Source organism: Mercenaria mercenaria, chromosome 2 (genome assembly GCF_021730395.1).
Source record: "Mercenaria mercenaria strain notata chromosome 2, MADL_Memer_1, whole genome shotgun sequence".
Lineage (NCBI taxonomy): Eukaryota > Metazoa > Mollusca > Bivalvia > Venerida > Veneridae > Mercenaria > Mercenaria mercenaria.
Window position 1 is genome coordinate 100,660,541 of NC_069362.1, and position 26,530 is coordinate 100,687,070.

A 26,530-nucleotide genomic window follows, 5' to 3' on the forward strand; every position below is an offset into this window, starting at 1 on the left:
TAATCGGGTTTTGATATACCTTCTCGCAGAAGTGTCTTTAAATTTCTATCATATTTCGAAACCAACTCTTAATTACGAAAGTAAAATTTAGCAAAGTATTTAAAGTCTTGTTCATAGACCTGTATAGTTAAGAAGCTACACATAAAGCAGCACAACATTTCCAAAACCATGAATTACAAATGGCAAAGTATAAAACGTATTGTAAAAATAGTATTTTGTTGTCGTTTACAAACATTTCATTTTATCATTAAATGATTAAGTTTACTTACAACTGCTTTTCAGTTTTTTTTATATCTGGTCAGCTATGCCTTTTTAACAGTTATGTAAACATTAAAAATTACAGAAACATTAAACATTGTTACATTTCATTCAATTAAAGATCATCGAATAAAAACTGTTTAAACAACAGCATCCATTTCAACAAAAGTCACCACATAGTATTACTTTCTATACTAGCCGTGCACATTTATTACCATCAAATAACTGCACCAGTAAGAAATTGTTCAGACCATCATTGCTCCTTGTTTTTGTTTTGTTTTTCTTTTTTGGGGATTTGGGGGGAGGGGGCTGTAGATAGAAGTATGTCCTAATTAACTAATGTGTATCGAATGCTTTAGTAGTCAATGATTCGACCTGGGGATGTAGATTTTATATATGACACAGTTTGTTAAAAGATCGCATTATGTGCATCAGGTAGCAAATGCTACTCTTGTGTGACATAAAGTTTATTTTACGACTTACCATTATGATCTATTTTATGAATCCAAATAACCTAGTTTCAAATTTGACCTAGGAATCACAAAAACAAACATTTCGTCAATTTTCTTATAGATGGAATAAACATCTAGCTTTTAAAGTTTAACAAGGTTTTTCTATTACTTGACAAAGTGATTAGATATTCCAGATTCAGACTTTAGTTGACCCTATTCAAACAAATATTCTAGAACGTTTTATATTGGTCGAGCAAAACACTATGACCCCTGGCATGTTCAAATGGTTTACCCCAGATTTTAAAGGCAAACCATGTGACTAGGTTTCATAATGATCAGTTTGAAGATTTGGCCTCAAGAGTTTTAACAATATTTTTTTTGATTTCACATGCCTTTTTAAAGACAAACGTACAAACGATATAGTTCCTGTAGGAAATTAGGTCTCTACAGAACTAACAATGTGTTTATGACATGACCTAATGATCTAGTTCATGATCCTATATCGAGGCCTCAGCGCAAAACAAGTTCAACTCGGGTTTTTCAAATTTTTCAGGAGAGCTAAAAACTGTTTTATTTTGTAAGATATTGGAATATAACTATGATACTTCACATGTATGCTATAATTCCTGCAAGAGTTATAATGCAGTTTTGTTTTTTATTCTAAACGATATTCAAATTAAGCTTTTGATACTTGGTCCTATTGTGCACTATAATCTTTGGTGCAAAATAAGTCCATCTCAAGATAGACATTTCGGCCTGGGTGATTCCAATACTCCCGCTTTCATAGCTTTGGGTATTGTTTAATCACCCCTTGGATATGGTGTCTGCTTTTTAATTTAATCTAGTTTTATATCGAGTTTAGAGTTTTATAACGATAAAGATCGAGCCATGTTTCATATAATTCAGATCGCAAACGTTTTTCTATGATTGTAACCACAGATGACACAGTATCAAAATCCTTCGTGGTTTTACCAATCAAGTTTCGTTGTGTTTGAGCATATTATTACCTCTAAAGGGTTAACAAAAATTTATTGACGGCTGATGGACAGACACTCTGGTATTGTAACAGCTCACTTTTTAGTCCATTGTGCTTACGTGAGCTTAAGATAACAAGCGAGGATATTAAGAGCAAACAGTCGTATAAATGCTGCTGAAAGGTTGTTTTCTTTTTAATTTTCAGATGTTGATGTCAGGAAACGAAAGCCTGAGTGGATATGTGGTATTAGCAACAAACTAATCAAATTAAGTTTAGGTGGCACCAAAACTGGTATGTTAAAATGTCTCTTCTTAAATTGCATTTATTTTTATTTGAACATAGACACATGCGTTCTGGTTTTGAGTTTTCACGTAGCTTAAATGGAAATATATTTAAGTACTGCAGTTTTGAATGTGTAGTTAAAATTTTTATTATTATAAGCTTTTCTTGTTGGACTTACCATTTAAGCTCTTTACCATGTAGCTCTATATGTTTCATAAACCTGAAGTCTTGGCGTAACGTTATTAGAATAAAGCATAGGCCCGGCATACGGAAAGAAAAAATAATCTTACGTTTAAATATCAACTTGTTTTCTTTCTACAGATAAAACATGTAAACAAAAAAGATGACACTCGTCAGGTGAAATAATTTCAAATGTGTCTTCAAATCCGCTTGAAATTTTGCAAAAAATTTTCTTCTTCTTCTTCTCGAACGCGACTACACAGTCAGACCAGTAGCCTCGATGAAACTTGTGGTTTGCCGCAGATCCTCAATGCCTCCATACAGTTTCTGGTGGAATGAGGTATCTATCGGCCAAGTCGCAGCTCGCTCCTGGTCATGCCTTTTACATCTCTGAAGTATATGCTCCGCAGTCTGATCTTCCTCACCATAAGGACAAGTTGGCGATGATGCCAGTCTGTATTTCTTGTACATGCATGTGAGCATTGAGCTTGTTGTGCCCTGAGCGGAGCCTGACCATCATCACTTGTTCAGACCGATCAAGGAGATGAAAATCATCTTCCACCATCTTTGGTCTCATTAGTGCCTTGATGATGGTGACTTTCTTCTTGTAACTCACAGGTTCTGTTGGTTGTTCTGACTGAGCTCCTAGTTATCCAGTTTGTCTGCCTCTTCATTGCCTGCAAGTCCACAATGGGATGGAATCCACTGAAGTGCTACTTTGCAGGTTATACTCAGGCTCTGCATTCTCCTGGCTATCTGCGGAGCTTTATTGTTGATCAGAGCTTCCATGACAGACAGTGCATCTGTAAGAAAGACGACTGTGGAGCTTTCTTCTGCCGAGTCTTCAACCATTGAGACGGCCTTCATGAGTGCTTCAGTCTCTGCCTTGTAATTGCTGCAGTGTTTTCCTGTGGCTGCATGTAGTGTTTCTCCCCTTGCCAGATGGGTATTGAATGAAAACTCCTGCTCCTCCATCTTTGACGGCGCATGTGGCTGATCCGCCTGTATAGACATGAGTCCATGATTCCGGAGGATAGTCTTCATTAATTATAGCAAGTGTGAGGCTCTTCAAAATGCCTTCATCCTCTTGCTTCCCGCGGTCAAGATGATGAACAGCAAGTCTCACAGTCACTGAGGACAGATCATTCGCTAGTGTTTATAATGTCTTCACTACCTAGGGGAGTCGTTGGTATGTTCAGCTCAGTTTTGAACTCTCGGTCGAGTTTCTTTGCCTCATGAACGAAGCTGCTACGTTTGAGCCGATTTTTGGTGTAGCCATCTAGCTTGGCTTCCATGGGATGGTCTTGAAAAGACCTGAACTTCTCTGCTTGAAGCAGGACTTTTGCATGTCTCCTGTCTTGTAAAAGACATGGCTGCTCCACGAAGGAGATTGGTGTAGACTTTGTAGCACCTGTCATGATCCACATTGCTTGGTTCTGAACCTTGTCTAAAGCCTATTGGTTAGTTTTGGCAGTAGTGGACCTGGCAGTTGAGCTATACTCTAAATGGGGTCTCACTGTTCCCTGATATACTGTCTTGAGTATTTGCTCATTTGCTCCCCACGTTGTTCCAGCAAGTTTGCTCATCATGGCAAGCTTCCTACGGGCCTTCCCTTCTGCTTGACTAATGTGGGGCTTCCAGGTTAGCCGTTTGTCAAAGGTCACTGCAAGGTATTTTGCCTCGTCTGCTTCAATCAGCGAATGATTTCCAATCTTGATTTTACCCGCCCTCTACTTTGACGACAGGGAGAATACTGTGGTGGACGAATTCTCTGTATTGATTGATACACACCAATCTTCAGCCCAAGCTGAAAGCTTGTTGATGGCTTCTTGCATCCTGTATGTGGCTGTAGTGGCATGTTCTTCCTTACACCATAACACTAGATTGTCAGCGTAGAGTGCAGCCTTAACTCCTTTCGGTAGTTCAGACACCAGATCATTGATGAAAACCAGGAAGAGTGTAGGGGATAAGACTCCGCCTTGTGGGACACCATGACGCAACAGAAACTTCCTACTGCTGGCATGTTCTAAACTGACTCTTGCTCTCCTGTTGTGGAGGTATGACTTAATCCACCTCAGCGTGTGACCTCCTACTTCAGTCCTCATCAGTTTGACGAGGAGTCCATCAGTCCAGACTTTGTCGAACGCTCTCTGCAGATCAATCCATGCTGTAAGCACGACTTTCTGCTCTTGGAAGGCGTCCTCTATCTCTTGCGATAGATAAGTGGTCTGGTCCTCAGTGGAGCGGAACTGTCTGAAGCCAGCTTGTTGCGTTGCGAATAGGTTGTTAGTCTCCATGTACCACTTCAGGCGTGCATTCACAATCCTCTCCATGGTCTTTCCAACACAGCTGGTTAGGCTGATTGGGCGATAGCTTGCAGCCTTCTTTGGATCCTTCCCTTTCTTGTGATGGGGATCATGACTGCCTCTTTCCATATCTGTGGAAGCAGTCCTTGTGTCCAGCTGTAGTTGTAAATTTCCAGGAGTTTGCAAATTGCTGCAGTGCCTAGATGGGTCAGCATTTCATTTGTGACTCCATCTGGTCCAGGAGACTCCTTTGTCAACTGCGTAAGAGCTGTCTGTAGCTCATGCAGTATAAGACTCTGCTTCATGCATTCTGGTGTCACTTGGCTTGTCTGCCTTTCCCTTTGCCGTTCCCTGTTGATGGGGATGTTGGAAACATCTTTGTAGTTAGAGGCAAAAGTATTTGCCGCTTGTTTACCCGCCAACAGTTCAACATTCTCTTCCAAAGTTACTGAGCCTCTTCCTGTTTCTTCATCGTTCAGCTGTCTCGTCAATCTCCACAGCTTTTGGCCATCTCGCTCTAGGTTGAGCGAGGCTGTTTTGTTTCTCCAGCTCTTCCTCTGTGCTTCCCGTTTGTGCCTGAGGAATTTGGCCTTGGCTCGCTGTAAAGAGAGGTTACTTTCTTTTGAGGGATTGCTTTCTGCTTCCTGGCTTCTGATAACTTTGCCTGTAGATTCTCCAACTCATCACTCCAGTAGGGCTTATAGTCCTTTCTTGCTCCCCTTGGAATGGCGCTGTAAGCAGCCTTAAGTATACTGGCGTTGAAGTCTTTGACAACCCGGTTGATGTCTCTACCTTCCACTCTGATGTCTTTACAGAGCTCATCACTCAGACTTTGGTAAAACGTCCACCCTTCTTGTAGTTCCATCTGGGGATGTTAGGTGAAGTCAGGGGTTGATGTTGTTCGCCAGCTTCTGGAGAACAAAGTTGGGGGATCATATGGCTTGTTGATGAGGTTTAGCTTGTTATCATCTTGTCAGGTTTCCACTTCCTCTCCACGTTTATCCAGGTGGTCATATCCCCAGCTTTGTGAGTGACTGTTAAAGTCTCCTACAATGATGAACCTGGTTTCATCAGTTGTAACTTTGTCAAGGGACAGAGCTTTGCCACTTGGAGAGTATATATTCACAAGTTTCAAGTTGAACTCGTTCTTTCTGAGGCTCAGAACTTGGAACTCGGAGTCATCCATATGCGTGTTGGTCTGGACAGCGCTGATGTTGTTCCTGACCAATGTTATGATGCCCCCTTTTCGTCTGCCAATTCTGTTACAGCGAAAACACTGGTATCCTCTGACTTTGAAGGATTTTTCTGGCTGAGTTTCTTGAATGCAACAAACATTGATGTCTTTCTCATGGAGGATATGCTCAAGTTCAGCTTTCTTGTTAATGACACCCTCTGCATTCCAATGCATCAGCCTGAAAGACTGATGCGGAATGATTCTTCTTCTTGGTATGGTCCTCCTTCTCTTTGCATGTTGTGGATTGAAGGAGGGACCCCCAGTAGCTGTGGGTGGACTCTGTCGAGGCACTGAATCCCCCTGGAGGGACCTCAGAGATTCAGCACTACATTGTTGAATACCGGATGGATGTGTAGTCATAGCGATATTGCATGGTGCTGTGGTTCGTTAAGAGAATGCCAATGGCCCAGCACCTCTGTCTTCAACTCTCTAGGTTTCTTTCTTTCGGGGTTACCTCACCCTTAGTTCCGAGTTAAAACCCTATCCTGGGAACACAGGAACTATTTGTCCCATAGCTAGGGGTCTGTTCATAGGCATCAGGGCGTGTCCACACACCGGTGGGCCTGGCATGCCACATGTCTGGGGGCAGACCTCCTCCGAGTCCCTTGCAGTTCTGCCTGAGGCCGCAAGGTGCTCAGTTACCGTGTGGCGCCAACTGGGAGACACTGCAAAAGGGCTTATCTGCATAGAGGCTATTTACTGGCAGGAAAGACTTACGCACTCGGCTCCTTATTCACCAGAAGGCTAGCCAGCGGTGGAGGCTGAAAGCGGAAGGTGACAATCACACAACACACAGCACACCACACTTGACGCATCAGCAGACCAATGCCACACTTTTTTTTTAATCGTAGGCAAATCCCAAACATTTGACCACGGCAATGCATTTTATTTTACTATAAATAAAGACAATATGTTGATTTACAACTGCAAAAAAAATCATTAAAATCCACGTTATAAAGCAGTTTCCATTCGCAAAAAATATCATAAAAATCTACGCTATAAAGCATTTTCCATTTGCAAACTTCAAAGCAGTTTTGATAACGAATACGCCAGACATTAACTTATATTTTATATTGGTTGATTATATTTAGTTTTCAAATGACATATTGTTCGACTATTTATTGAAAAATGGCTCTAAATGTTGGGCAAAAAAATCCTTAATTTGTTTCCGAGCAAATCATTTTGGAAAATGTTAGAATAAAAGAAAAAGATTAAGGATAATTGTGCCTTTTCTGTTTCTCATTACAGTGCCTGAGGAGTACAATCCTCCAATACAAGAAACAGGTAATACAACTTTCTTTTTATGTTACAGTTTAAGATAAATAGTTAAATATACTGAACAGCAAAAGAAACTATCCAATTTTATAACTGGGGTATTTTTTATTTAAAAACTTTTATTTATAAATCACTTGTGTTTTTCATACCACATTACACTTGAAGAACTTCACGTGTAAATTTTTTAAAAATCAATCAACCTTGAATTCAGTAGTCCCACAATAGCCGTTTTGCACGAAATTCACGTGCGCCTGTAATTAAAACAATTTTCTTTGTGAAATTTTATTGTCATTGGAAATATTGATTATTGGCTAAGTCGAAAAACAGCATAAAGTTTCAAAAATATTGTTGGTTACACCGCACGACTGAATCAAATTTAGCGCGAGCGCCCAATAGGGATGTTACTGACGCGCAGAAGATTATAGCCTTTCAAACGGCTATTGTGGGACTACTGACTTCACGGTTGATTGATTTTTAAAAATGAATCACGTGAAGATCTTTAAGTGTAATTTTGGTATGAAGAAACAATTCAAATTTGAAAAATTAATTTTTTATTTCAAAATATACCAGTTATATATCTGGATAGTTTCTTTTGCTGTTCAGAATAGATCGTATTTATATTAACACTTTGCCAAACAATCTAACGATTATGCAAACACGAAGTAATAAATAAATGAAATAGTTCTAAAAATGTTAAAAGAACGTATTTTTGTTAAGGTACTTGGTCCATGCCTTTTAGTGTCCCCACCACTCAGTCGAAGGAATATGGATCTGGTATAGTCCGTGCGTCCGTCCGTGCGTCCGAAAAATGTTTGTGACGCGCCTAGCTCAAAAAGTATTTCATGAACTTGCGCACCTCCTATGTTTCGTCTGTCTCCGCCCTCTATTTCTAGGAGTTGCTTGGGGTTCGAAAATGACTTCATCCTGTGCTTATTTACTTAGTAACGAGGTGGGGCGGCCCGTACTTCGAGTTCTTGTTGTTATATTTTCTGGCCCTGTGGGACCTTGAAGTCTATTAAGTCTAACTTTAATAGAATCCCCTTAAGTCACCGCTACGAGGCATAATAGGTGTTGCACATTTCATTATCTCTCATGACCATGCTTTGCTATTATTTTGACTTTGCTTTGTTGTTCTCGTTTTGTCCAGAACTACTAATGCATGAAACAGATAGTACAAAATATATTTAAACTGTTAAACTCGCCAATTTTATTTAATATCGGATACCATTTTAAAACTATTGCGTGGGCACAAAAAACTAATGGTTGTTGATATCAACATATACATTGTATCATGGCTTAACAACGAGAAAAGGTCAAAAGATCTGATTTATTTACATATTAGAATTGCTGCTTGAAAAATAATAATTCCGATATTTTCCACATGTACCACAGAGTCAAGTTTGCCTCTGGATGTAACAATTGTATGGAATAAAATTATACTCTGTAGAGAAAGAAATATTTATATTTATCATTTCACAATGTAAAATAATGTGTTCAGTAAGGTTAAATTTCACATGTTCTTATCCCAGGAGATAGGTATTAAAGTAATATCTGCTACATCAAATTTGCTAAAGTGCTGAAACTATTTCATTTCAAAACAGTTTTCATAAATTAATTTCATCAAGAGACTACTTCATTCTCGCAATGCTTTTAAACATATATATATTATTAATAGGGTTCTATAGAGAATTTACTTTGGCGATTTTGTTAATTTCATTTAGAAAAATAAAACACATATTATCGACTTTCTTTGGTGAAAATGATAGTCTACTATATATTAAGACAATAACACTTGTCATATGCGTGATGGGAAATTATCGTGACTGTTTTATACAAACTGTAAAAACTCAATCTTTTGTAACTGAAAAGATCAATTTCATAAGTTTAACGTTAGTGTAAAACATTATCAATATGAAACGATATTTATTTATTCATTGAGGAGAAATATATATCTTTGGTAATAACTTCCTTTAACCTTTTGATTAAAATATAATTATTTGAACATTTGTTAAAATGCAGACAACGTTAAATGTACAGCATATGAAATTTTCAAAAAATATATCTAAAGCAGTGGACCAGTAATAACAATATGGAACCAAGGTAGACACTATTCCTCCTTTCAAATATGGGAAAAGGTAGCGGTTTTAACGGGTGTACTTTTTTTACAGATTTGGGAGAGGCTAAAGAAGAAGATCAACTTCAGCCAGAGAACGTTGGCTATGAAGTTTGACATTTCGAAGCGATAGCTGAACCAATTTTGCAAACATTCATTTTAATCATCCCACTTTTTATGAATTATACCATATTAATTTTGATACTTATTGACTAGAAAACAAGTTATAAACAATATCTTTGTCTCCGACCATTAAGACACATAGTCGATGGATGTTATGCAATGTCTCGTAACTCACTGCTGGTCATTCTTTTTGTCACAAGAAGATCTTAATAAACTGTCCAATATATTTTATTTTGTTATATATTTTTGAATTACCCATTCATTTCGAAAATGTCCTTCGCTTAAAGACGCATCACAAAATAACTGTATTCTTTTGTATTTCCATGATGGTAATTATATATGCTTTGCATGAAGAAAAAAAGAAATAACAGGTATCTAGTTATAAATTGACAGTGACATACATAAGGTCAAGACAATGTGTATAATGTCTAAATATATTATTAAATTAATGTAGTAGTATGCAATGTACTTGATGTATTAAGGTGAGTGTAGATCACACTTTGTTTCTACAGTGTAATATAGTTATTATACTATGTATATAAAACTATACTGAAAAGGGAATGACTGAATAAGTTTGCAAATGAAGTTGTGAAAACACATTAATTCAGGAGGGCCTATATTTTCCAACTGTTATCTTGTGGAATAGCTGTATTGTAGCAGTATTATCAGAATGATTTGCATGAAGTTCATGTGGGAGGAAAAAGTAGGTCACCAGGTCGTGGTGGGTCTTTAAGGTCAATGTTTCAAGTGAAATATCGGTTCATTTTGTAATTTTGATGACTTTCAATCACATCTATAAAAAGATGCTTTGAAAGAACAGACGGCAACTAAACAAAGAATGTCAGACTCAGTAAGATCGAGTCTGCTTATGACAGTAAATGCAATATGAGCCGCGCCATGAGAAAACCAACATAGTGCGTTTGCGACCAGCATGGATCCAGACCAGTCTGCGCATCCGCGCAGTCTGGTCAGGATCCATGCTGTTCGCTAACGGCTTCTCTAATTGCAATAGGCTTTGAAAGCGAACAGCATGGATCTGACCAAGCTGCGCGGATGCGCAGGCTGGTCTGGATCCATGCTAGTCGCCAACGCACTATGTTGGATTTCTCATGGACTTCATTTTCCTAAGGACCAAGAAATAATAACACATTAGTAACTCAACACTCAGATCAAAACAAAATTATCAGTTGTTGTTTCAGATTCATTTTATTGAATGATATAACATCTTTCAACTATTCCTAAAAACTTTCATAAAAAGCTGTCTTGATTATCACTCCATTTTTTAAACATACAAGCTCCGTTTCTTAAACTTACCAAAAGTCACCCCACACTTTACGCGGGAATGTTGGCGTTTTAAATGTCCTTCTGTGTATAAAAGCGAGTGCTGTGAAAAAAAATGTGTCTGATAATGAAACCTGTTTTGGATTAGCGCCTTTTTTCTACGTTACTTTCATAATGTAAGTTTGACCGGTTAATGTACCAGTACTTTACCTGTTCTACGCAATAATGTCTCCATATGTGTCAGAAGTAAAAGGACGAATGATTTTAGACACAAACAAATCGTGACAGAGAACTTTTCAACCGATCCCTACGACCGGTAGGTCTAAGCTAAAATGTTAACCAAATTTTTGTTTTGATTTCATCGACGTTTTGCGATGGAACATAAATAATACTGTAGATGATCAAAGGGAGACCACTGATTTTGATAAATTGTGCGGTCGATGTCGCTGCTCTCCATCTCAAAGGGTGCTTTTGTTCACATTTGCTCGTTTTAAGATGTCTTATACAACCGTCATACTACATAATTTGGTAATGACTGTGGGACCTGTTACTTCGACAAATGTATACTCCAGCAATTCTCATGATATTTGTGAATATACTGATAAATACAGGTTAAACACAAAGTAACTTTAGGTCCTGCGTGAAAACTACTTTATATTTACAGTTTCCAGCTAACATATGCAGGCATACACTATCAACAAAATATACATAAACACACGTGCGGTACTTATTCCGCTTTATATACTATTCCAAGCAATGTTATGTCATTGCGGTATTTTATTTTTTTCAACATTGATTCGTTCAATGTATAGCGAAATCTCATTTGATTTGTTGACAAAACAATGACCGCAAATATCATAATACTGTGAAAGACGAAAATGATCTCACCTTTTTTATCATAAAAGTGAAACCACTGTTATTGTATAACGGGGTGAAATGAAATTATTGTGTTTCTAAAACGTTACGGTATCCGTGTTACAAAACAAATTTTGAAAGCAATGCAACAGGCAAGGCAACAACTTGCCTGTAAGACAACATAACAAGCACAGAACTTTTCAAGCATGTAACAGCCACGCCACGGCGCGTTCAGACATGCCGTTCTTATTCATGGCGCAAATTATTGTATAGTACGGTGCAGAATGTGTGAGACTTTCTACGTGTTTGCTAGTTAATTAAAAAGGTCTACCAAATACTTATCATTTATCTGTATACGGCCTTCCAAACCCTATTTGTTTTTGAAAAATGTGTCTTATTATACATTAAGAAAACTTCAGTCACCTTTCAGTGGCATAACAGTATTAAATATCTGTGTAAGTCGAGTGCATTATAAACTGCTGTTCTCGAAAACGACAGAAAGCTAGCCAATTAAATCATGGTTTGCAGATGTATTGAAATGCAAGTTGTCAATAATGGGTATTCGGCTATGGATTATCGCAAAACTGTATTACGTATGGATATTAATGTATAAAAAGCTAGATGAATGCTCCCCAAGACTATTGCAATTGCACTCTTGAATCATATTTATTTATTTATTTTATCATCATTTATGTTTGCCTTTTCTTTCTTTTGTTTGAATTTTGTTAGAGGAACTTTGACCCCATAACACATGCGTAACCATACCAGTGAATATGTACATCAAACAGGTATAAAATAATAATGTGAAATTTACCTCTGCAATGGGCTTGCTCATACAAGTAGGTGATATACATGTCAACCCAAACATGAGTAATGATTACATGTTTACATAACTGTTTCAGCGAAAAATATCTGATAATTTTACAGTGACAATTATCAGATATGTTTTCACTAGTTACTCTGGCCTATATGGTAAATTATGGTAAAGCCAGTGAAAGGGCATGGAATAGAAAATTTCATTTTTATATGTTGGATGAACATCTTCACTAATAAACAGCAAAAAGTAGGTACATTTTGTATTTTCATTCACCACTCAAATGCAAATGATACATATTCAGATCCACCCTTGAAAGATAATATTCTCTAATTCTGTAAAATACAAACAAATATCCTCTCTTATCAATATGTTTTGTATTTAAAACTATTCACTAATGTATGAAAAACATCTGAGTTTTCAGCTTCTAACTTGAATAAACAAATAGACAAACAAGGACTAACTCGTAAATGATAATTTTCGAATGTCTTTACGATGCACCAAATAGATATGTAGCATAATTATGTCCTATCGTTCAACAAAACAAGACATCAAACCAAAGCTCAAACATTTCATTAGTTTAAAATGACACGGTGGGGAAACCAAGAATACAACGTCATCAAAAACTAGCGCAAATGAGCTGACCACACACAAATTTACGCCGATTCAGGGAAGATTCAGGGAAGAAAAGTCTTGTAACTTTTTTATTATTCTAAGTTTTGACTCGAGATAAAGAGAACCGTACTCGGCCTGGAGTATACTTTTCTGTGGTGGTGTTCCATCTTCATATGGGAAAATTAGACCCATCGATTTTTCACACGAGTGAAAATATTTTATATAGCGCAAAGAAGGAGCCCTTTACTTTATTTAAATTCATGGAAAAAGTGTTATAGCTATTTTAGCTTTGCAAACGATGTGATAATATTCAATGCATTGGCTTTCTTGTGAATATCTTATTTTAAAAATGAATTTGAAAGAAAATGGTCTTTTTTGCATATACTTTATGTCTGTCTATCTACAATTAGAAATATAGTAAAATATGGATAATTTGCGGAAATTACTTCTGTTTAACAAAGAATAAATAGATTCTTATGTGTGCTTAAAGACCTTTGCAAATGACTTAGTAATCTATATTCATTTAGCTATTGTTTCATACTAATTTCATTTTTCTAGGTGAAGAAGAAAATGGTCTTTTTTAAGCATTTTGCAGATGAGTATAGGTTTTTTTTCCTTATCGGAAAGACTCGAACAGTCTCGTATGTTTCCGTCAATTCTTACGGAATTAAAGCTCCTTAACGGTAAAGACTGATATCTTCTCACCCGCTAAACAGCACACATGTACGGATTTATAAATTAGTGGACGCTCCATAATATGATTTGTTTACAGCCAATAGTCAATTTTAAACAGCTTGAGGATCGAAGTTCAAAATATAAAAAAGAAACGTTGAAATTTTAGGCAGCATATTTTGGGCAAGTTAGAAGTAGAAAATCAAAATTCAAATTTTGAAAGGATGATGTTGAATTCCGCTTACATTGAATTTCGCACATACTCGGAAATCGAAATTAAAATAAAAAGAATTCGTCGAATTTCGAGGCAGAATTGAAATTAGATCCAGCAGGATGACAAAAATTCAAATATTTTGAGGGGAGCAGTCGTCCAGTTAATAATGTGTCGGCCGCTCAACCCAGGGGTCGTGGGTTCGAGCATCCGTGAAAGGTGTCACGACCATGACTTCTCATATGACACCAGTACTGGGTTTTCCCGGAAGCTGGCTGTTTAAAAAGATAGTTTCACATTCAATACCAATTTTAAATTCGATTGCTTTGAAAATTAGAGCATGCTTGAAATATAATACCGAGAATAATCTATTTAGATTTTTAACAAGGAGCTATGTTCAATAAACGCTTGATGCCCCCGGTGGCATCCTTGTTGAAACAAAGCTATCTAAGTCCAAAACGAGGTTAAGTTCAAGGTCAAGGTCAAACTGAGGTCAGGTGATGTCTGAAGATGAGGAATGGTCACATGTTACATGTGCATTAGTATCAGGTCATTCTAGTAAGGGGTATTGATGCTAGACAAAACGATCCCATTTGGTTAACCTCGTACGGACGGACTGACGGACGGACGGACGGACGGACGGACGAACGAACGAACGAACGAACGGACGGACGGACGGACGGACGGACGAACGAACGGACAAGACAGTCACTATATGCCTCCCGCATCAGTAGATGCCGGGGGCATAAAAACTTGAATTTCGATATATCCGATCTTGCACAATTTTTAATCTTTGAATCTTGAGCATGTCACGGTATAGAACTTGAATATTAAAACGGGGAGAAAATGTGTAGGCGGCCGGATAGCTCAGTCGGTAGAGCATCGGAACGGTATTCCGAGGCCCCGGGTTGGAGTCCCGGTCTTGCTGCATATTTTTCTCACCCTGTGACAAGCAGATCGCAGTTTCAGCATTATACTGAAATTCAGCTTTTCAAAATTTGAAGTACGATTTTCGAGATGGCTCGACACCAATTGCTTGCTCGATATTTGACTTATTCATTTAAATATCAATCTTAGAACAGGCTGTTCATTCAATACGAGATCGAAATTTGGCTTTTTGAATATTATAAATTTCGATCATTGAGCTGGCCCGAAATTAAAAGCTATTTTGCAATTTGACGTTTTTTTTTTATCTTCAGGTGAAGTTGAATGTCGATCTTCGAGCTGGCATAAAATTCTAAGCTAGTTGGACACCGCTCACGACATAATAATAAATGTGCAGTTATTTGATTACATAAAAACTACTTAAAATCTTTATTTCATAATCATGAACATCAAAGAAAGTATTATAAAAGCGAGTTTTATAATAATGTGTTTGTTGAGAATACCGTTATAAATGGTATTCTGATTAAACCACCAATAGCCACTTAGGTTTCTATTTTCTAATCTCTTTGTAATCACTGTAAATTAGACTTAACAATATCCCTAAATCTGTATGATCAAAAGTATTAATGCAACGGTACACTGGCGAAGAAGGGTTAGACACCGGCCGGAAATACGGAGTAGGCCGAAAACTAGCGAACAGTCTCGACAGCCGATTTACCTGGCCAAACGTATTATCGGCTTTTGTGGTGATTTTCACGATGGGTCTAATTTTCCCATATGGTACGTATGGCTTGGTTTTTTCCCGGAAACGCGAACAGTTGGCAAAGAGGGCATGAGCAGTACCACACTTTAGTCTAAGAAACCGAGTTCTGATCGTATTTTCGTAGAATGAGGATAGATTTGACGCTCGTTAAATACCAGTGACTAGTATAATACTCAACTATTGTTTTATTTTGCTGTTTTCAAGGATATCCGACGATATTTTATTCAAAACAAACAAAATTATTAAAATGAGAATATCCACACTGACGACTTTGCTGGAGAACATCCACACTCTTAATTACCAGGTATGCTTTCTAAAACATGTCTCTTAGGCAGTCGCTATGTCAACAACAAATATCGTCTATAAATACAATCAGCAGTTGAAAACTTTTACAGCGAGGCGATAGACCAGTTAAAATAGGTTTGCCAAATTATATAGCAATGACTGATCATTAAGGCTAACATTAATCACTAGCTGTGTATGGTGTAACATAAGGACATACGGCGTTCAGATTGACTGCTTTCTTAGGAAAGACATTATTTCAGGATAACAAGATAAATTCGATTAAAAGTCCTGCACACAAAGTTTAGAAGCAAATAGTGTATTGGAATAGTTATTGTACTGTTATTTTGTTTATATTTATATCCATCCCAAAGTACATAAAACACGGTTCGTTAGTTCATTACTTTAATTAAATATTATAACTGTAAGATATTTTAAACCTTATTTTAAAAAAATGGAAGTCAAATATCGAATACAATCTAAAGGAAAATTATCACTTAAGGTATTAGGCCCCTAATAGTAATGTTTAAAAAATGGCATTTGCTTGGTATATTCTTACAGTTGACCGTGCTTGGCACTTACATGCAAATTTTTAAAAACTTTTACCGTGCCGTTTTTATAAATTTTGTGTAATTTATGGTATTTCCTAAAGCTCAAGTAGAGACAAATTTCAAAGTGGTGGCCTTTATCCAAAACGTTTGCAGAGAATTCATTATTCCATTATTTTTTATGAAAGAAACATCAAACTATTGGTAAACAATCATAAAACTTAAAATAAAAACTTTCTATATCATTTTTTCTAGGGTGCCTCGAGTAAACGGATTTAATCAGACAGAATTCCAACTCCAATATTGAAAAATTAAGGTCGCATCCTGGGGGTCTGTTTTGAATTTTGCTCACTTCATTCAAAAATAACCTTGGGGCAGAAGTAAAACCTACCTACATTTCTTCCATAATATGTAATGTAAAGAATGAAGGCAAAATAGAAAACTTTTACCGCATGTAACTCATTATTTTTAAAGAAGTCTTACTCTACCCCTTCTGTTTCAGAGGTAAATTCACTTTGAATAGCAAGAAATCGCATATCAAATGACTTTTTTCCCACTTTTGTACAATAAATCAATAACAAGTCTTGAAAGAAGTAAAAACTTACTAGAAAATAAGGAAAATAAGGGAAAAAAATTTGGTCTCAGTGGGGCTTGAACCTACGCCCCCCTGAAAATTGCAGTCAAAGTAGGTTTATGGTAAGAACTGAATACTCTTCAAAAAGGAGGTACTCTATTATGGGCCTAATACCTTAAGGTTATTCTGCAAATTTGATGAACCGGAAGTAAAACAAACAATGTATAAGCATAACATAGGCTTAAGCCCGGATTCGAATTCATTTCTTGTTTGGCAACCCCCGTGAGTAAAGTTCTGAAAATGACAACAGTATTATATTTCTAAACATAAAACATAATATTAAAATGGTTAGAATGTTAAATAGTTCTAAATAGTGTCTTTAAACCAGCTTGAAATGCGCTGATCTAAAAATTGAAGGCAAACATAAAAATACAGGACGTATACATTTGATTTAATCATATGCAAGACTGTAGCTTATATTTCTGACAGAGAAGTTTCATTAAAAGCTGCATTGGGGACAATTTATTTTTGAAAAGACGATTTCCCATAGGCACCTATTACGAAAACTTGCGTAAGGCTAAAACATTCTGTCTAGCAAATTAAGCACATGATACTATCATTTTACATTTGCCGCAATTTGCAAGTTTATTCTATAAATTTGAAAACAATCGGGGTTTAAAGACCTGCTCCAGTCCTACCTTTTAACCTTAAGTTGTCACTGAAAAAGCATGAACAGTGACGCCTGTCAAAATTGAGTCTATTTTATATCAGCGTGAAGTTGGCAGTACAGCAGTAGCTGCAGTAGGAGCAGTTAACTGCTGTTACTGCCAGCAGTTACAGCAGTTAACTGCTGCTACTGCCAGCAGTTACAACAGTTAATAACTGTTCATACTGCCAGCAGTTACAGCAGTTTATTGCGTATCGCATTTAACTTCCAGCAGTGACAGCAATTCATCGTGTGTACTAACACCAGTTAACTGCTACCACTGCCAGCAGTTACAACAGTTAATAAAGCTGTATTACCAGTTAGGTGATGGGAATGGCATAATACAGATGTGTAATAAGCCGTCAAACCTACCCTTCACACATACATTTGTCCGTATCGTATACTGAAGCGTTCTTAATCTATTTCTATCTTCAAACTTGTAAACGAAGTCTCGTGCGCGTTCAGTTGTTCTTATTAAATTTCATGTTATTGGATCGAGCAAGTGCAACGTCCAAGGATATTCATTTTTTCTTTGTTACAAAATTACTCAATTGTCATTTCTTTTACGGACATTGCCAAAGACTTGTTATGTTCTGTTGCTAAGTGTTATGTGCAATGATTTTACATCTGTGCTTCTTCCACGATAATGAAGCGGGGAAAGTGCCGAGTCGGGATTCGTACACTCCTCAGCCCGTTACAGATGTTATCGCCAGCAGGTAAATGATGTTTCTACGACATGCTTTATCATTTCTTTGTGTATGTCACTGCCAGCAGTCACATATTGTCACTTACTACAGTTTCAGCTGTTTTCTATATGATATTGACAGCTGTTAAAATATACGAATTTTTGAGTTTTCTATATTTCCTATAAACATAATATTATATAATGATAGCAGTTAAATGACGATATCTGGTATCAGTGTCAGATAGATGTTACTGTCCATAGTTAAAAGTTGTTTCTGCGATTACTTTCATCAGTTTCATGTATATGTTACTACAGGAAGTTAAATGATGTTTTTAAGAACAGGATATGCAACCACCAGCAATAAAACAGTATTACTAAGTGCACTTTCGTCATTTTTCTTACTATTTTACTGTCAGCAGTTAGATAGCTTATAAGAACGTTTACCAGTCTCCTATATATGTAACTGCCGCATTTAAATATGACTAAGAACAGTTTATCAGTATGGTTTATTTGAACAGTTGATCATGTTTTTATGTCTGTTATTGCTAGCAGTTAACTGGTATATACGAGCAGTTTAAAATTCTCATATAAATTATGTAAGACCAGCAATCTCAATTATGTTTGTGCCAGTAGTTAAGTGGTCTATGAGAGCAGTTTACCAGACTTCTGTTACTTCAAGCAGTAAAATGACCAATGAAAGCAGTTTCCGAGTTTTCTTGTGTTACTGTCAGCAGTCAAATGGTTTATAAGAGCAGTATACCAGTATTCTACGCGTAACTACCAGCGGTTAAATATTTTATGAAAGTGATATACCAGGTTCCTGTTACTAGCATTAAAATGGTTTATGACAGCAATAAAGAAAGGTTCTTGTTACATCCAACAAAAGCAATAAACACGTTTCGTATACATTTCTGGTGTATTTACTGCTGAAAGAAAGCCACTCCAACCACACTCAGTCCCGATTTCTCAAGAACAAGAGTTTTCCCGGCAAACAGCGCCCGACCTCGACCCGGGTTCCTCCCAAACAAGAGTTTTCCCGGAATGGCAGCCACCCGTGCCTGGTGGGGGACAACCCTCTCTACAACGGCCACCCGGTCCGATTCGCTAATAAAGGTCTGGGGCGGAGCTGGGGGCGTCCAAACTGGAAAAATTGAAAAATTCCGAAAATGGCCTGAAACCAACTTTGAGACCCGCTCGCGGGTAAACAAGAGTTTTCCCGGAATAGCCACTGTGCTGGCCCCCCATACACCGCCACCCTCTACAACGGCCACCCGGTCTCAACCCTAGATAAAGGTCCCGTAGGGGCCTCCTATTAACTGCTGGAACGATTTTAGGCCACCCCCGACCCACCCCCGCCTCACATCTCGACCCGGGTTCCTCCCAAACAAGAGTTTTCCCGGAATGGCGGCCACCCGTGCCTGGTGGGGGACAACCCTCTCTACAACGGCCACCCGGTCCGACCCACTAATAAAGGTCTGGGGCGGAGCTGGGGGCGTCCAAACTGGAAAAATTGAAAAATTCCGAAAATGGCCTGAAACCAACTTTGAGACCCGCTCGCGGGTAAACAAGAGTTTTCCCGGAATAGCCACTGTGCTGGCCCCCCATACACCGCCACCCTCTACAACGGCCTCCCGGTCTCAACCCTAGATAAAGGTCCCGTAGGGGCCTCCTATTAACTGCTGGAACGATTTTAGGCCACCCCCGACCCACCCCCGCCTCACACCTCGACCCGGGTTCCCCCCAAACAAAGAGTTTTCCCGGAATGGCGGCCACCCGTGCCTGGTGGGGGACAACCCTCTCTACAACGGCCACCCGATCCGATTCGCTAATAAAGGTCTGGGGCGGAGCTGGGGGCGTCCAAACTGGAAAAATTGAAAAATTCCGAAAATGGCCTGAAACCAACTTTGAGACCCACTCGCGGGTAAACAAGAGTTTTCCCGGAAAAGCCACTGTGCTGGCCCCCCATACACCGCCACCCTCTACAACGGCCACCCGGTCTCAACCCTAGATAAAGGTCCCGTAGGGGCCTCCTATTAACTGCTGGAAAGATTTTAGGCCACCCCCGACCCACCCCCGCCTCACACCTCGACCCGGGTTCCTCCCAAACAAGAGTTTTCCCGGAATGGCGGCCACCCGTGCCTGGTGGGGGACAACCCTCTCTACAACGGCCACCCGGTCCGATCCGCTAATAAAGGTCTGGGGCGGAGCTGGGGGCGTCCAAACTGGAAAAATTGAAAAATTCCGAAAATGGCCTGAAACCAACTTTGAGACCCGCTCGCGGGTAAACAAGAGTTTTTCCCGGAATAGCCACTGTGCTGGTCCCCCATACACCGCCACCCTCTACAACGACCACCCGGTCTCAACCCTATATAAAGGCCCCGTAGGGGCCTCCTATTAACTGCTGGAACGATTTTAGGCCACCCCCGACCCACCCCCGCCTCACACCTCGACCCGGGTTCCTCCCAAACAAGAGTTTTCCCGGAATGGCGGCCACCCGTGCCTGGTGGGGGACAACCTCTCTACAACGGCCACCCGGTCCGATCCGCTAATAAAAGTCTGGGGCGGAGCTGGGGGCTCCAAAACTTTCCTCGTTTTCCAAATCTATCTTGTGCGAAGGATTGATACATAAATCTAGTTTCATTGTAATTGTCTATACGGAGCCAAGAAGTCCGATTTTATCGCAAACAACTTTTTGTCAATATTTATTCCTATCTTCACATCAGTAATCATTAAAGATAATCCAATGAATATTTATGCCTATAAAATACATTTATTCATTTTATTAAGAAAACGTATCCGGGCCACTTACGAAACCATTTGTAAACATGTAACTGTCTGGAAAATCGCGATTTTTCTACTTTCATTTTCATAACGAGTAAATCAGGGGAATTAATTACATCAAACTTGTTCCTAAAACTTACTTTACCATGTGCGTAGGAGCATGGGTGTGGGGACAGGGAGCGCATCCCTCTGTAAAATAAGAGTAAATTAAGGGAAAATGGTAATATGAGACAGCATTTTGATGTACTGATATGAACGTCTATTGTGAAGAATGGGAAACAAAATATTTAATGTCAGTAACATAAACTGCTGTAACAACTTATTAACTGCTGTAACTGCTGGCAGTAGTAGCAGTTAACTGCTGTAACTGCTGGCAGTAGCAGCAGTTAACTGCTGTAACTGCTGGCAGTAGTAGCAGTTAACTGCTACTACTGCTGCTACTGCTGTACTGCCAACTTCACGCCGATCTATTTATCATATAAAATTCTGCATAAAATATTTGTGGATTGCGTGCTAAAGTGTTGCACGCGGCCGTTATCTATTACGTATTGTAATCATGGATTGCAAACACAATAAAATTTGAATAGCCCCGGAGCAGGGTTTTAATCAAATTCCAAATCAGTAAAGAAGAAAATGGATTCGATCTTGTAGAACTACCATAAACATCATACGGGAAAGAGATTAGAGACTGAGAAAGAGGTAATCATGGTTAAAGTACTCGAAAACTATTACCCAAAAATGAAATACCTTAAGTTAGAACAGCCAGAAAATACAAAAGCCACAGGTATATTGGAAGCTATAAATAAGGCATTTACTGAGTTTGATTTGCAGGATTATAAACAGAAGACAGTAGGGTTTTGTTCTGACGGAGCAAGTGTAATGATGGGATCTCGCCGTGGTGTCATAACATTAATGAAAGAAGAAGGCAATGCAGATTGGATTTTGTCTGTTTGGTGTCTGGCACATAGGTTGGAGTTAGCTGTGAAAGACTCCTTCAAAGGGACTTACATGGACAAAGTAATAGAAATGCTAGTCTCCATATACCAGTTTTACAAGTGTTCAGCAAAACGTAATAAAGAAGCTAATGATATCGCTGATTTACTTGGAGAACATTTCTTGAAACCTGAAAAAGCAAATGGAACAAGGTGGGTCAATCATAAACTGAAAGCAGTCACTAAGTTACTGAAGAACTGGCCCATCATTGTAACTCAAATGGAGAATTACGCAGAAGATAATTCTAATAAAGCAGAAGACAGAGCAAGAGTCAGAGGCTACCTCATAATGCTAAAGCAGCATAAAATGCTAAGATACATTGCTTTTGTTAAAGATGTCCTCAACGAAGTAGCAAAGATCAGCCTTTTATTTCAGCGAGAGGACATTACCGTGTATAGTGCAGTTACAAAACTGCAGAGTGCTGAGGGAACTCTACGTCAGATGTTTGACAATGATGGGCCAGCTGTTACTGAGTTGCAGCATGAAATACAAGACAATCAATACCGTGGACACACTCTTTTAAACATGCTTGCCGAAGACTGTCATTCCCTTATTACTGACAGACAAAGGATTGTACAGTCTGTCATAGACTGCATAGCTGCAAGGTTTGACAACATAGTGTCAGAGAGTATATATCTTGCATGTAATGCATTTGATCACAAAAACTGGCCCCTTCCAAATGAGAGAGCTGCCCTTCTCCTTTATGGAGTGGAAGACGTAAGGGTTGTTTACAGACATTTCTCAACTGTCCTACAGAATGCTGACTGCGATCTAGTCAACGCCCTCAGTCAATGGAATGACTTGAAAATCCATGTTGCCAACACAGCTCGCTATGCAACAATGCACCCACTTCTAGTCTGGCAGATGATTAGTCAAGAAGACTCAGATAAAGGGGACTATAAGGACATATTAAAAGTCATTCATTTGACAAGTGTATACCCTCTCTCCAATGCCTCATGTGAACGGGCCTTTTCTACTATGAAACGGATCAAAACTGACTGGAGGTGTAATCTGAATGTGGATATGATGGATATCTTAATGAGGATTTCAGTCACCAATGTTAAATTTAATGACTTCAATCCAAGACCAGCAGTAAGGAGATGGTGGCTAAGTGGTCAGAGACAGAAGAGACCAAACATATTGCCATATGGTCACAGGAATTAAAATGTGCCCTTAGTGACTTGACTGACAGTGACTGCATACAGTTTCAGTTCATTAGTTAATTCTTTAGCAAAACATTAAAATTGTGTTAAAGGAGTGACTAGTCACAATAATGAATTGACTTAAATAGTTAACTTTAGTCTGTTTACCTAACATGGATTAAACCTTTTGTTCTGGCCAGTAAAAATCTATAAAATACCCGTGTTTGATTTTAGCTAGTATCTTTTCCTTTTACACGGTGCACAATCACGTGACTTTTGACGTTTCAGCTGGGGTACGCCGAGCAGAATTTGTAAACTAGTTGGTCGTTTATCAAGGAACAGTCCTTGGGTTTGGTTTTCAAGCCATTTGAAAATACACTTGCTGTGGAAGCATTGCGGTTTGTCCAGGTTACCAGCAAAACTAAAGCGGACACGGATGTTATATCACCGGAGGTACGTATTTATATAAGGATTTGCACCAGCTAGGTGTCATTTCACAAAAATATATTTTTAAAAATCTTTACCTATAAAAACAACGTTTAATTTACGATTCTGCTTGGCGTGATACCCCAGTTGAAACGTAACAAATCACGTGATTGTGCACCTTGTTTTAGCTAGTGAACAAAAATGGCACTAGCTAATTTTAGCTAGTAGGAAATATTGTTAAATTTGACACCTGAATATGTTTTTATCTTATGAAAATTGAATTTATGTGCAGCCAGCATGTAAACTTGCTTGTGAATTAGTTTCGTTACATGCAGGCTAGGGTTCTGGTAATGACAAACGGACCTCTGGCGGTGCGGTAATCAAATTGTATACTTGTAGTTGTACTGCTATGTTAACAATGTATATGATGTTTGCTGAGGAAAAGCTATGATTTATTGTCACAAACATAGTTTTTGTTAAATATTTAATGTAAACAGCTCTCACTTCGTGATATTAGTAACTGTTATAATCTACTCTGTTAGTAGAATGAATTCAGCAGTGCAACAATTCCAAGTCTAAAATACTAAAAGTAAGTTCCCGGTGGCAATAACAAATGCGAAATAAATGTTGTTACCGCTTTTGTTACGTGTACATTTATTTTTATTTGATGTCAAGCAAAATTGAACCATTTGACCAAACAAAGTTATTGATGAAAAAAATGGAGCTCAGTATTTCAGTATCTCAGTAAAATGTATATACTTATACAAGATAACATAAACATAAGTTTCAAATATTGTGACTGATTTCCTATAAGATGAAAAGTGTAACTTAATCAATTGCTTGTCAAGTTTATCATTTCAGGTGTTTGGAGTGTATACCAGTATAATGCTAGAAGTTTTAAGACAGACATTGTCATGGGTACGAGCAGAAAGTAGAAGACATTTAACAGACTGTGAGAAAGGCGTTGAACGACCATAATCCAGTTCTTCTAATAACAGCCTGGATGATACTCACAAGTGCTTTTGTTATTGATTGATATATGAAAATATTATTGAATCTGCAAAAGTGACTGTTTCTGTAAAGCTCTGACAGTGTTATTGAAAATGATGAGAACCTAAACAAGGACTACCATAAACGTTTTTTTAATATGAAAAAAATGTACTACATGTATGAATTTAATGTACTATGTAAAATAACTGCATTTAACAACATTTTGTTTGTTTTTATTGGCAAAAATAATTTTTTTAATTATTTTAGAAATATAAAATAAGTACTAATACAGATGCTAAGACTTAGGAAAAAAAAAGATGTAATTCATTTGCTGGAAGGCACCATATTGGAATGAAGCTTTAACTAAGCATAATTTGCAGTGCTGCGCTGTCGCATGTTTGGCAAAAATCTTTTAAAAGATGAATTTCATTTACAAGCAGATTCTTTGTTTTCTTCACAGAAGTGCTTATTTATTTAGCAAAGTTGGTCTAGCACTTTCTATTTTGTTATGATTGCACGCGAGATCCATAACATCACTTCGATAAAGGATATTATAAAAGATATTACATAAGTGTCTTTTCATACTGAATTTTTAAACAAGTTGAATAATATAAAGAAATGCGAGGCTCTGCCAAGCATTAATTACGGTACATATTAGCGTTTCCTATTGACACAACAAAAATTCTACTTTCTTTCACTATAGAAACAAGTCAACCAATTTTCATATATATTTTTAAACAATATCGACATCAAAACTCTAGTGTATTATCATTTTTATTCATTTGCTTTATTACACTCCCGCAAAGTCAAACATGTGATCAATTAACATCTCTGAATCTGAAATGTTTTAGATGTTATCTAAGGAATTCGAAAAAAAAATATTAAAAAAAAATAAATAAAAAAAGGAAACAAAATTATCACTAGTTAAATTATCATATTTTTCGCCTGAGAACGAATTTGTTTGGGTGCAAATGAAGAGTATTCAAAAGCATGTTTTCTGATGACTTATATTGCTGGTGCATGAAATATAATACTACCGTGGCATTACATGAAAAGAAGGATTGATATCAAGTTTTTGAACCCTGAAATGTTTTTGGGAAGTTCATGAAGTTGAATATTGGGGGAAATATTTGCATGAACCCTTTGAAGTTTAATATCTATGCTGCTGTAACATGTTAGAGGAGTTAGATGCACGCTGTCACTATGGTCATATTCCACATTGCTGTCCTGTTTACCCGTACCCTGCGCAATTTAGATAATCAATATTTCCATCTTTTAATCTGGAAATACTACCATTAATTGTAAAATTAGATGCTAACAAAAAGATACTGACTGAATGGCAAACAGTACAGATCATGATCAGACTGTTCAGATGTACATACTGATTATGATCAGACTGCACAGATGTGCATGCTGATTGTGATCTAAACTGATTGCAAAGGCAGAATCAAGCATGATATTCAGCATCAGATGGTTTCTGATACATATTTTATTTTCATTTATTTTATAAATTTGAGAAGCTTACACTGTATTTTTACCTCTCTTAATACCTAATACTTAATATTTTTGACACAGATTCAAGCTATTTAGCAATATCTTCATCTACCATTGGAGTCATTAAACACTCCAGTGACAGCTTCAGTTTCCTCAGATGTGTCCAGTTTCTCTATCCAGCATCGAAATAGTCGGGGGCGCTGTCTCCTGTGACAGCTCTTGTTACCAGTCGTAATGTTCACTGCAAGTGAATAGTCTTAATCCGGGACTGGGTTTTCCGTGTAGGTACACATATCGCAAACAAATTTGTTTAAATTAAATATGTAAGTTTAACCTTTAATAAACAAAAGAATATTTGAGTTGACAATCCAAACTGATACTATTTACTAAAGGCAGATATGTTAAAGTCATTATGTATAATAGGATTCATACAATAATGTTGAATTTGTGTTCGTTTGTGAGTTTAATATTTTGACATATTTCAAAGCTACAAAGTACAATCTGATTATAAACTGGTTTGTTTTTTATTTGTACCTACAGCGCGCGCATGAATCTTGGAAATGCCAGACATAAACAGATTTCTGGTGTAAATCTTAGGGTTCGCACAGGTGGTC

General features: G+C 37.8%; 3 protein-coding genes across 5 annotated transcripts in view; all 3 read left to right on the forward strand.

Annotated features, from left to right (window-relative positions):
• The window catches only part of LOC123564727 (uncharacterized), a 32,590-nt gene extending 23,171 nt beyond the window's left edge, over nucleotides 1–9,419 (forward strand). For all 3 annotated transcript variants that reach the window (XM_045358493.2, XM_045358492.2, XM_045358491.2), the window contains exons 5-7: nucleotides 1,891–1,977; nucleotides 6,937–6,972; nucleotides 9,132–9,419. In XM_045358493.2, the coding sequence (XP_045214428.2) occupies nucleotides 1,891–1,977; nucleotides 6,937–6,972; nucleotides 9,132–9,193 (185 nt within the window). In that variant the 3' untranslated portion in view covers nucleotides 9,194–9,419. The remainder of the gene's footprint in view (nucleotides 1–1,890; nucleotides 1,978–6,936; nucleotides 6,973–9,131) is intronic.
• Nucleotides 9,420–21,555: 12,136 nt separating this feature from the next.
• LOC128555303 (zinc finger protein 862-like) lies at nucleotides 21,556–23,254 on the forward strand. Its single transcript, XM_053537367.1, has one exon. The coding sequence runs from the start codon at nucleotides 21,577–21,579 to the stop codon at nucleotides 23,026–23,028; it is 1,452 nt and encodes a 483-aa protein (XP_053393342.1). The 5' UTR covers nucleotides 21,556–21,576; the 3' UTR covers nucleotides 23,029–23,254.
• Nucleotides 21,610–23,028, forward strand: LOC128549839 (zinc finger protein 862-like). Its single transcript, XM_053527514.1, has one exon. The coding sequence runs from the start codon at nucleotides 21,610–21,612 to the stop codon at nucleotides 23,026–23,028; it is 1,419 nt and encodes a 472-aa protein (XP_053383489.1).
• Nucleotides 23,255–26,530: the final 3,276 nt, after the last annotated feature.

Excerpts from the sequence above, each read along its gene's own strand:
- LOC128555303 (XM_053537367.1), top strand. The coding sequence starts at position 21,577 with ATGGTTAAAGTACTCGAAAACTATTACCCAAAAATGAAATACCTTAAG.
- LOC128549839 (XM_053527514.1), top strand. The coding sequence starts at position 21,610 with ATGAAATACCTTAAGTTAGAACAGCCAGAAAATACAAAAGCCACAGGT.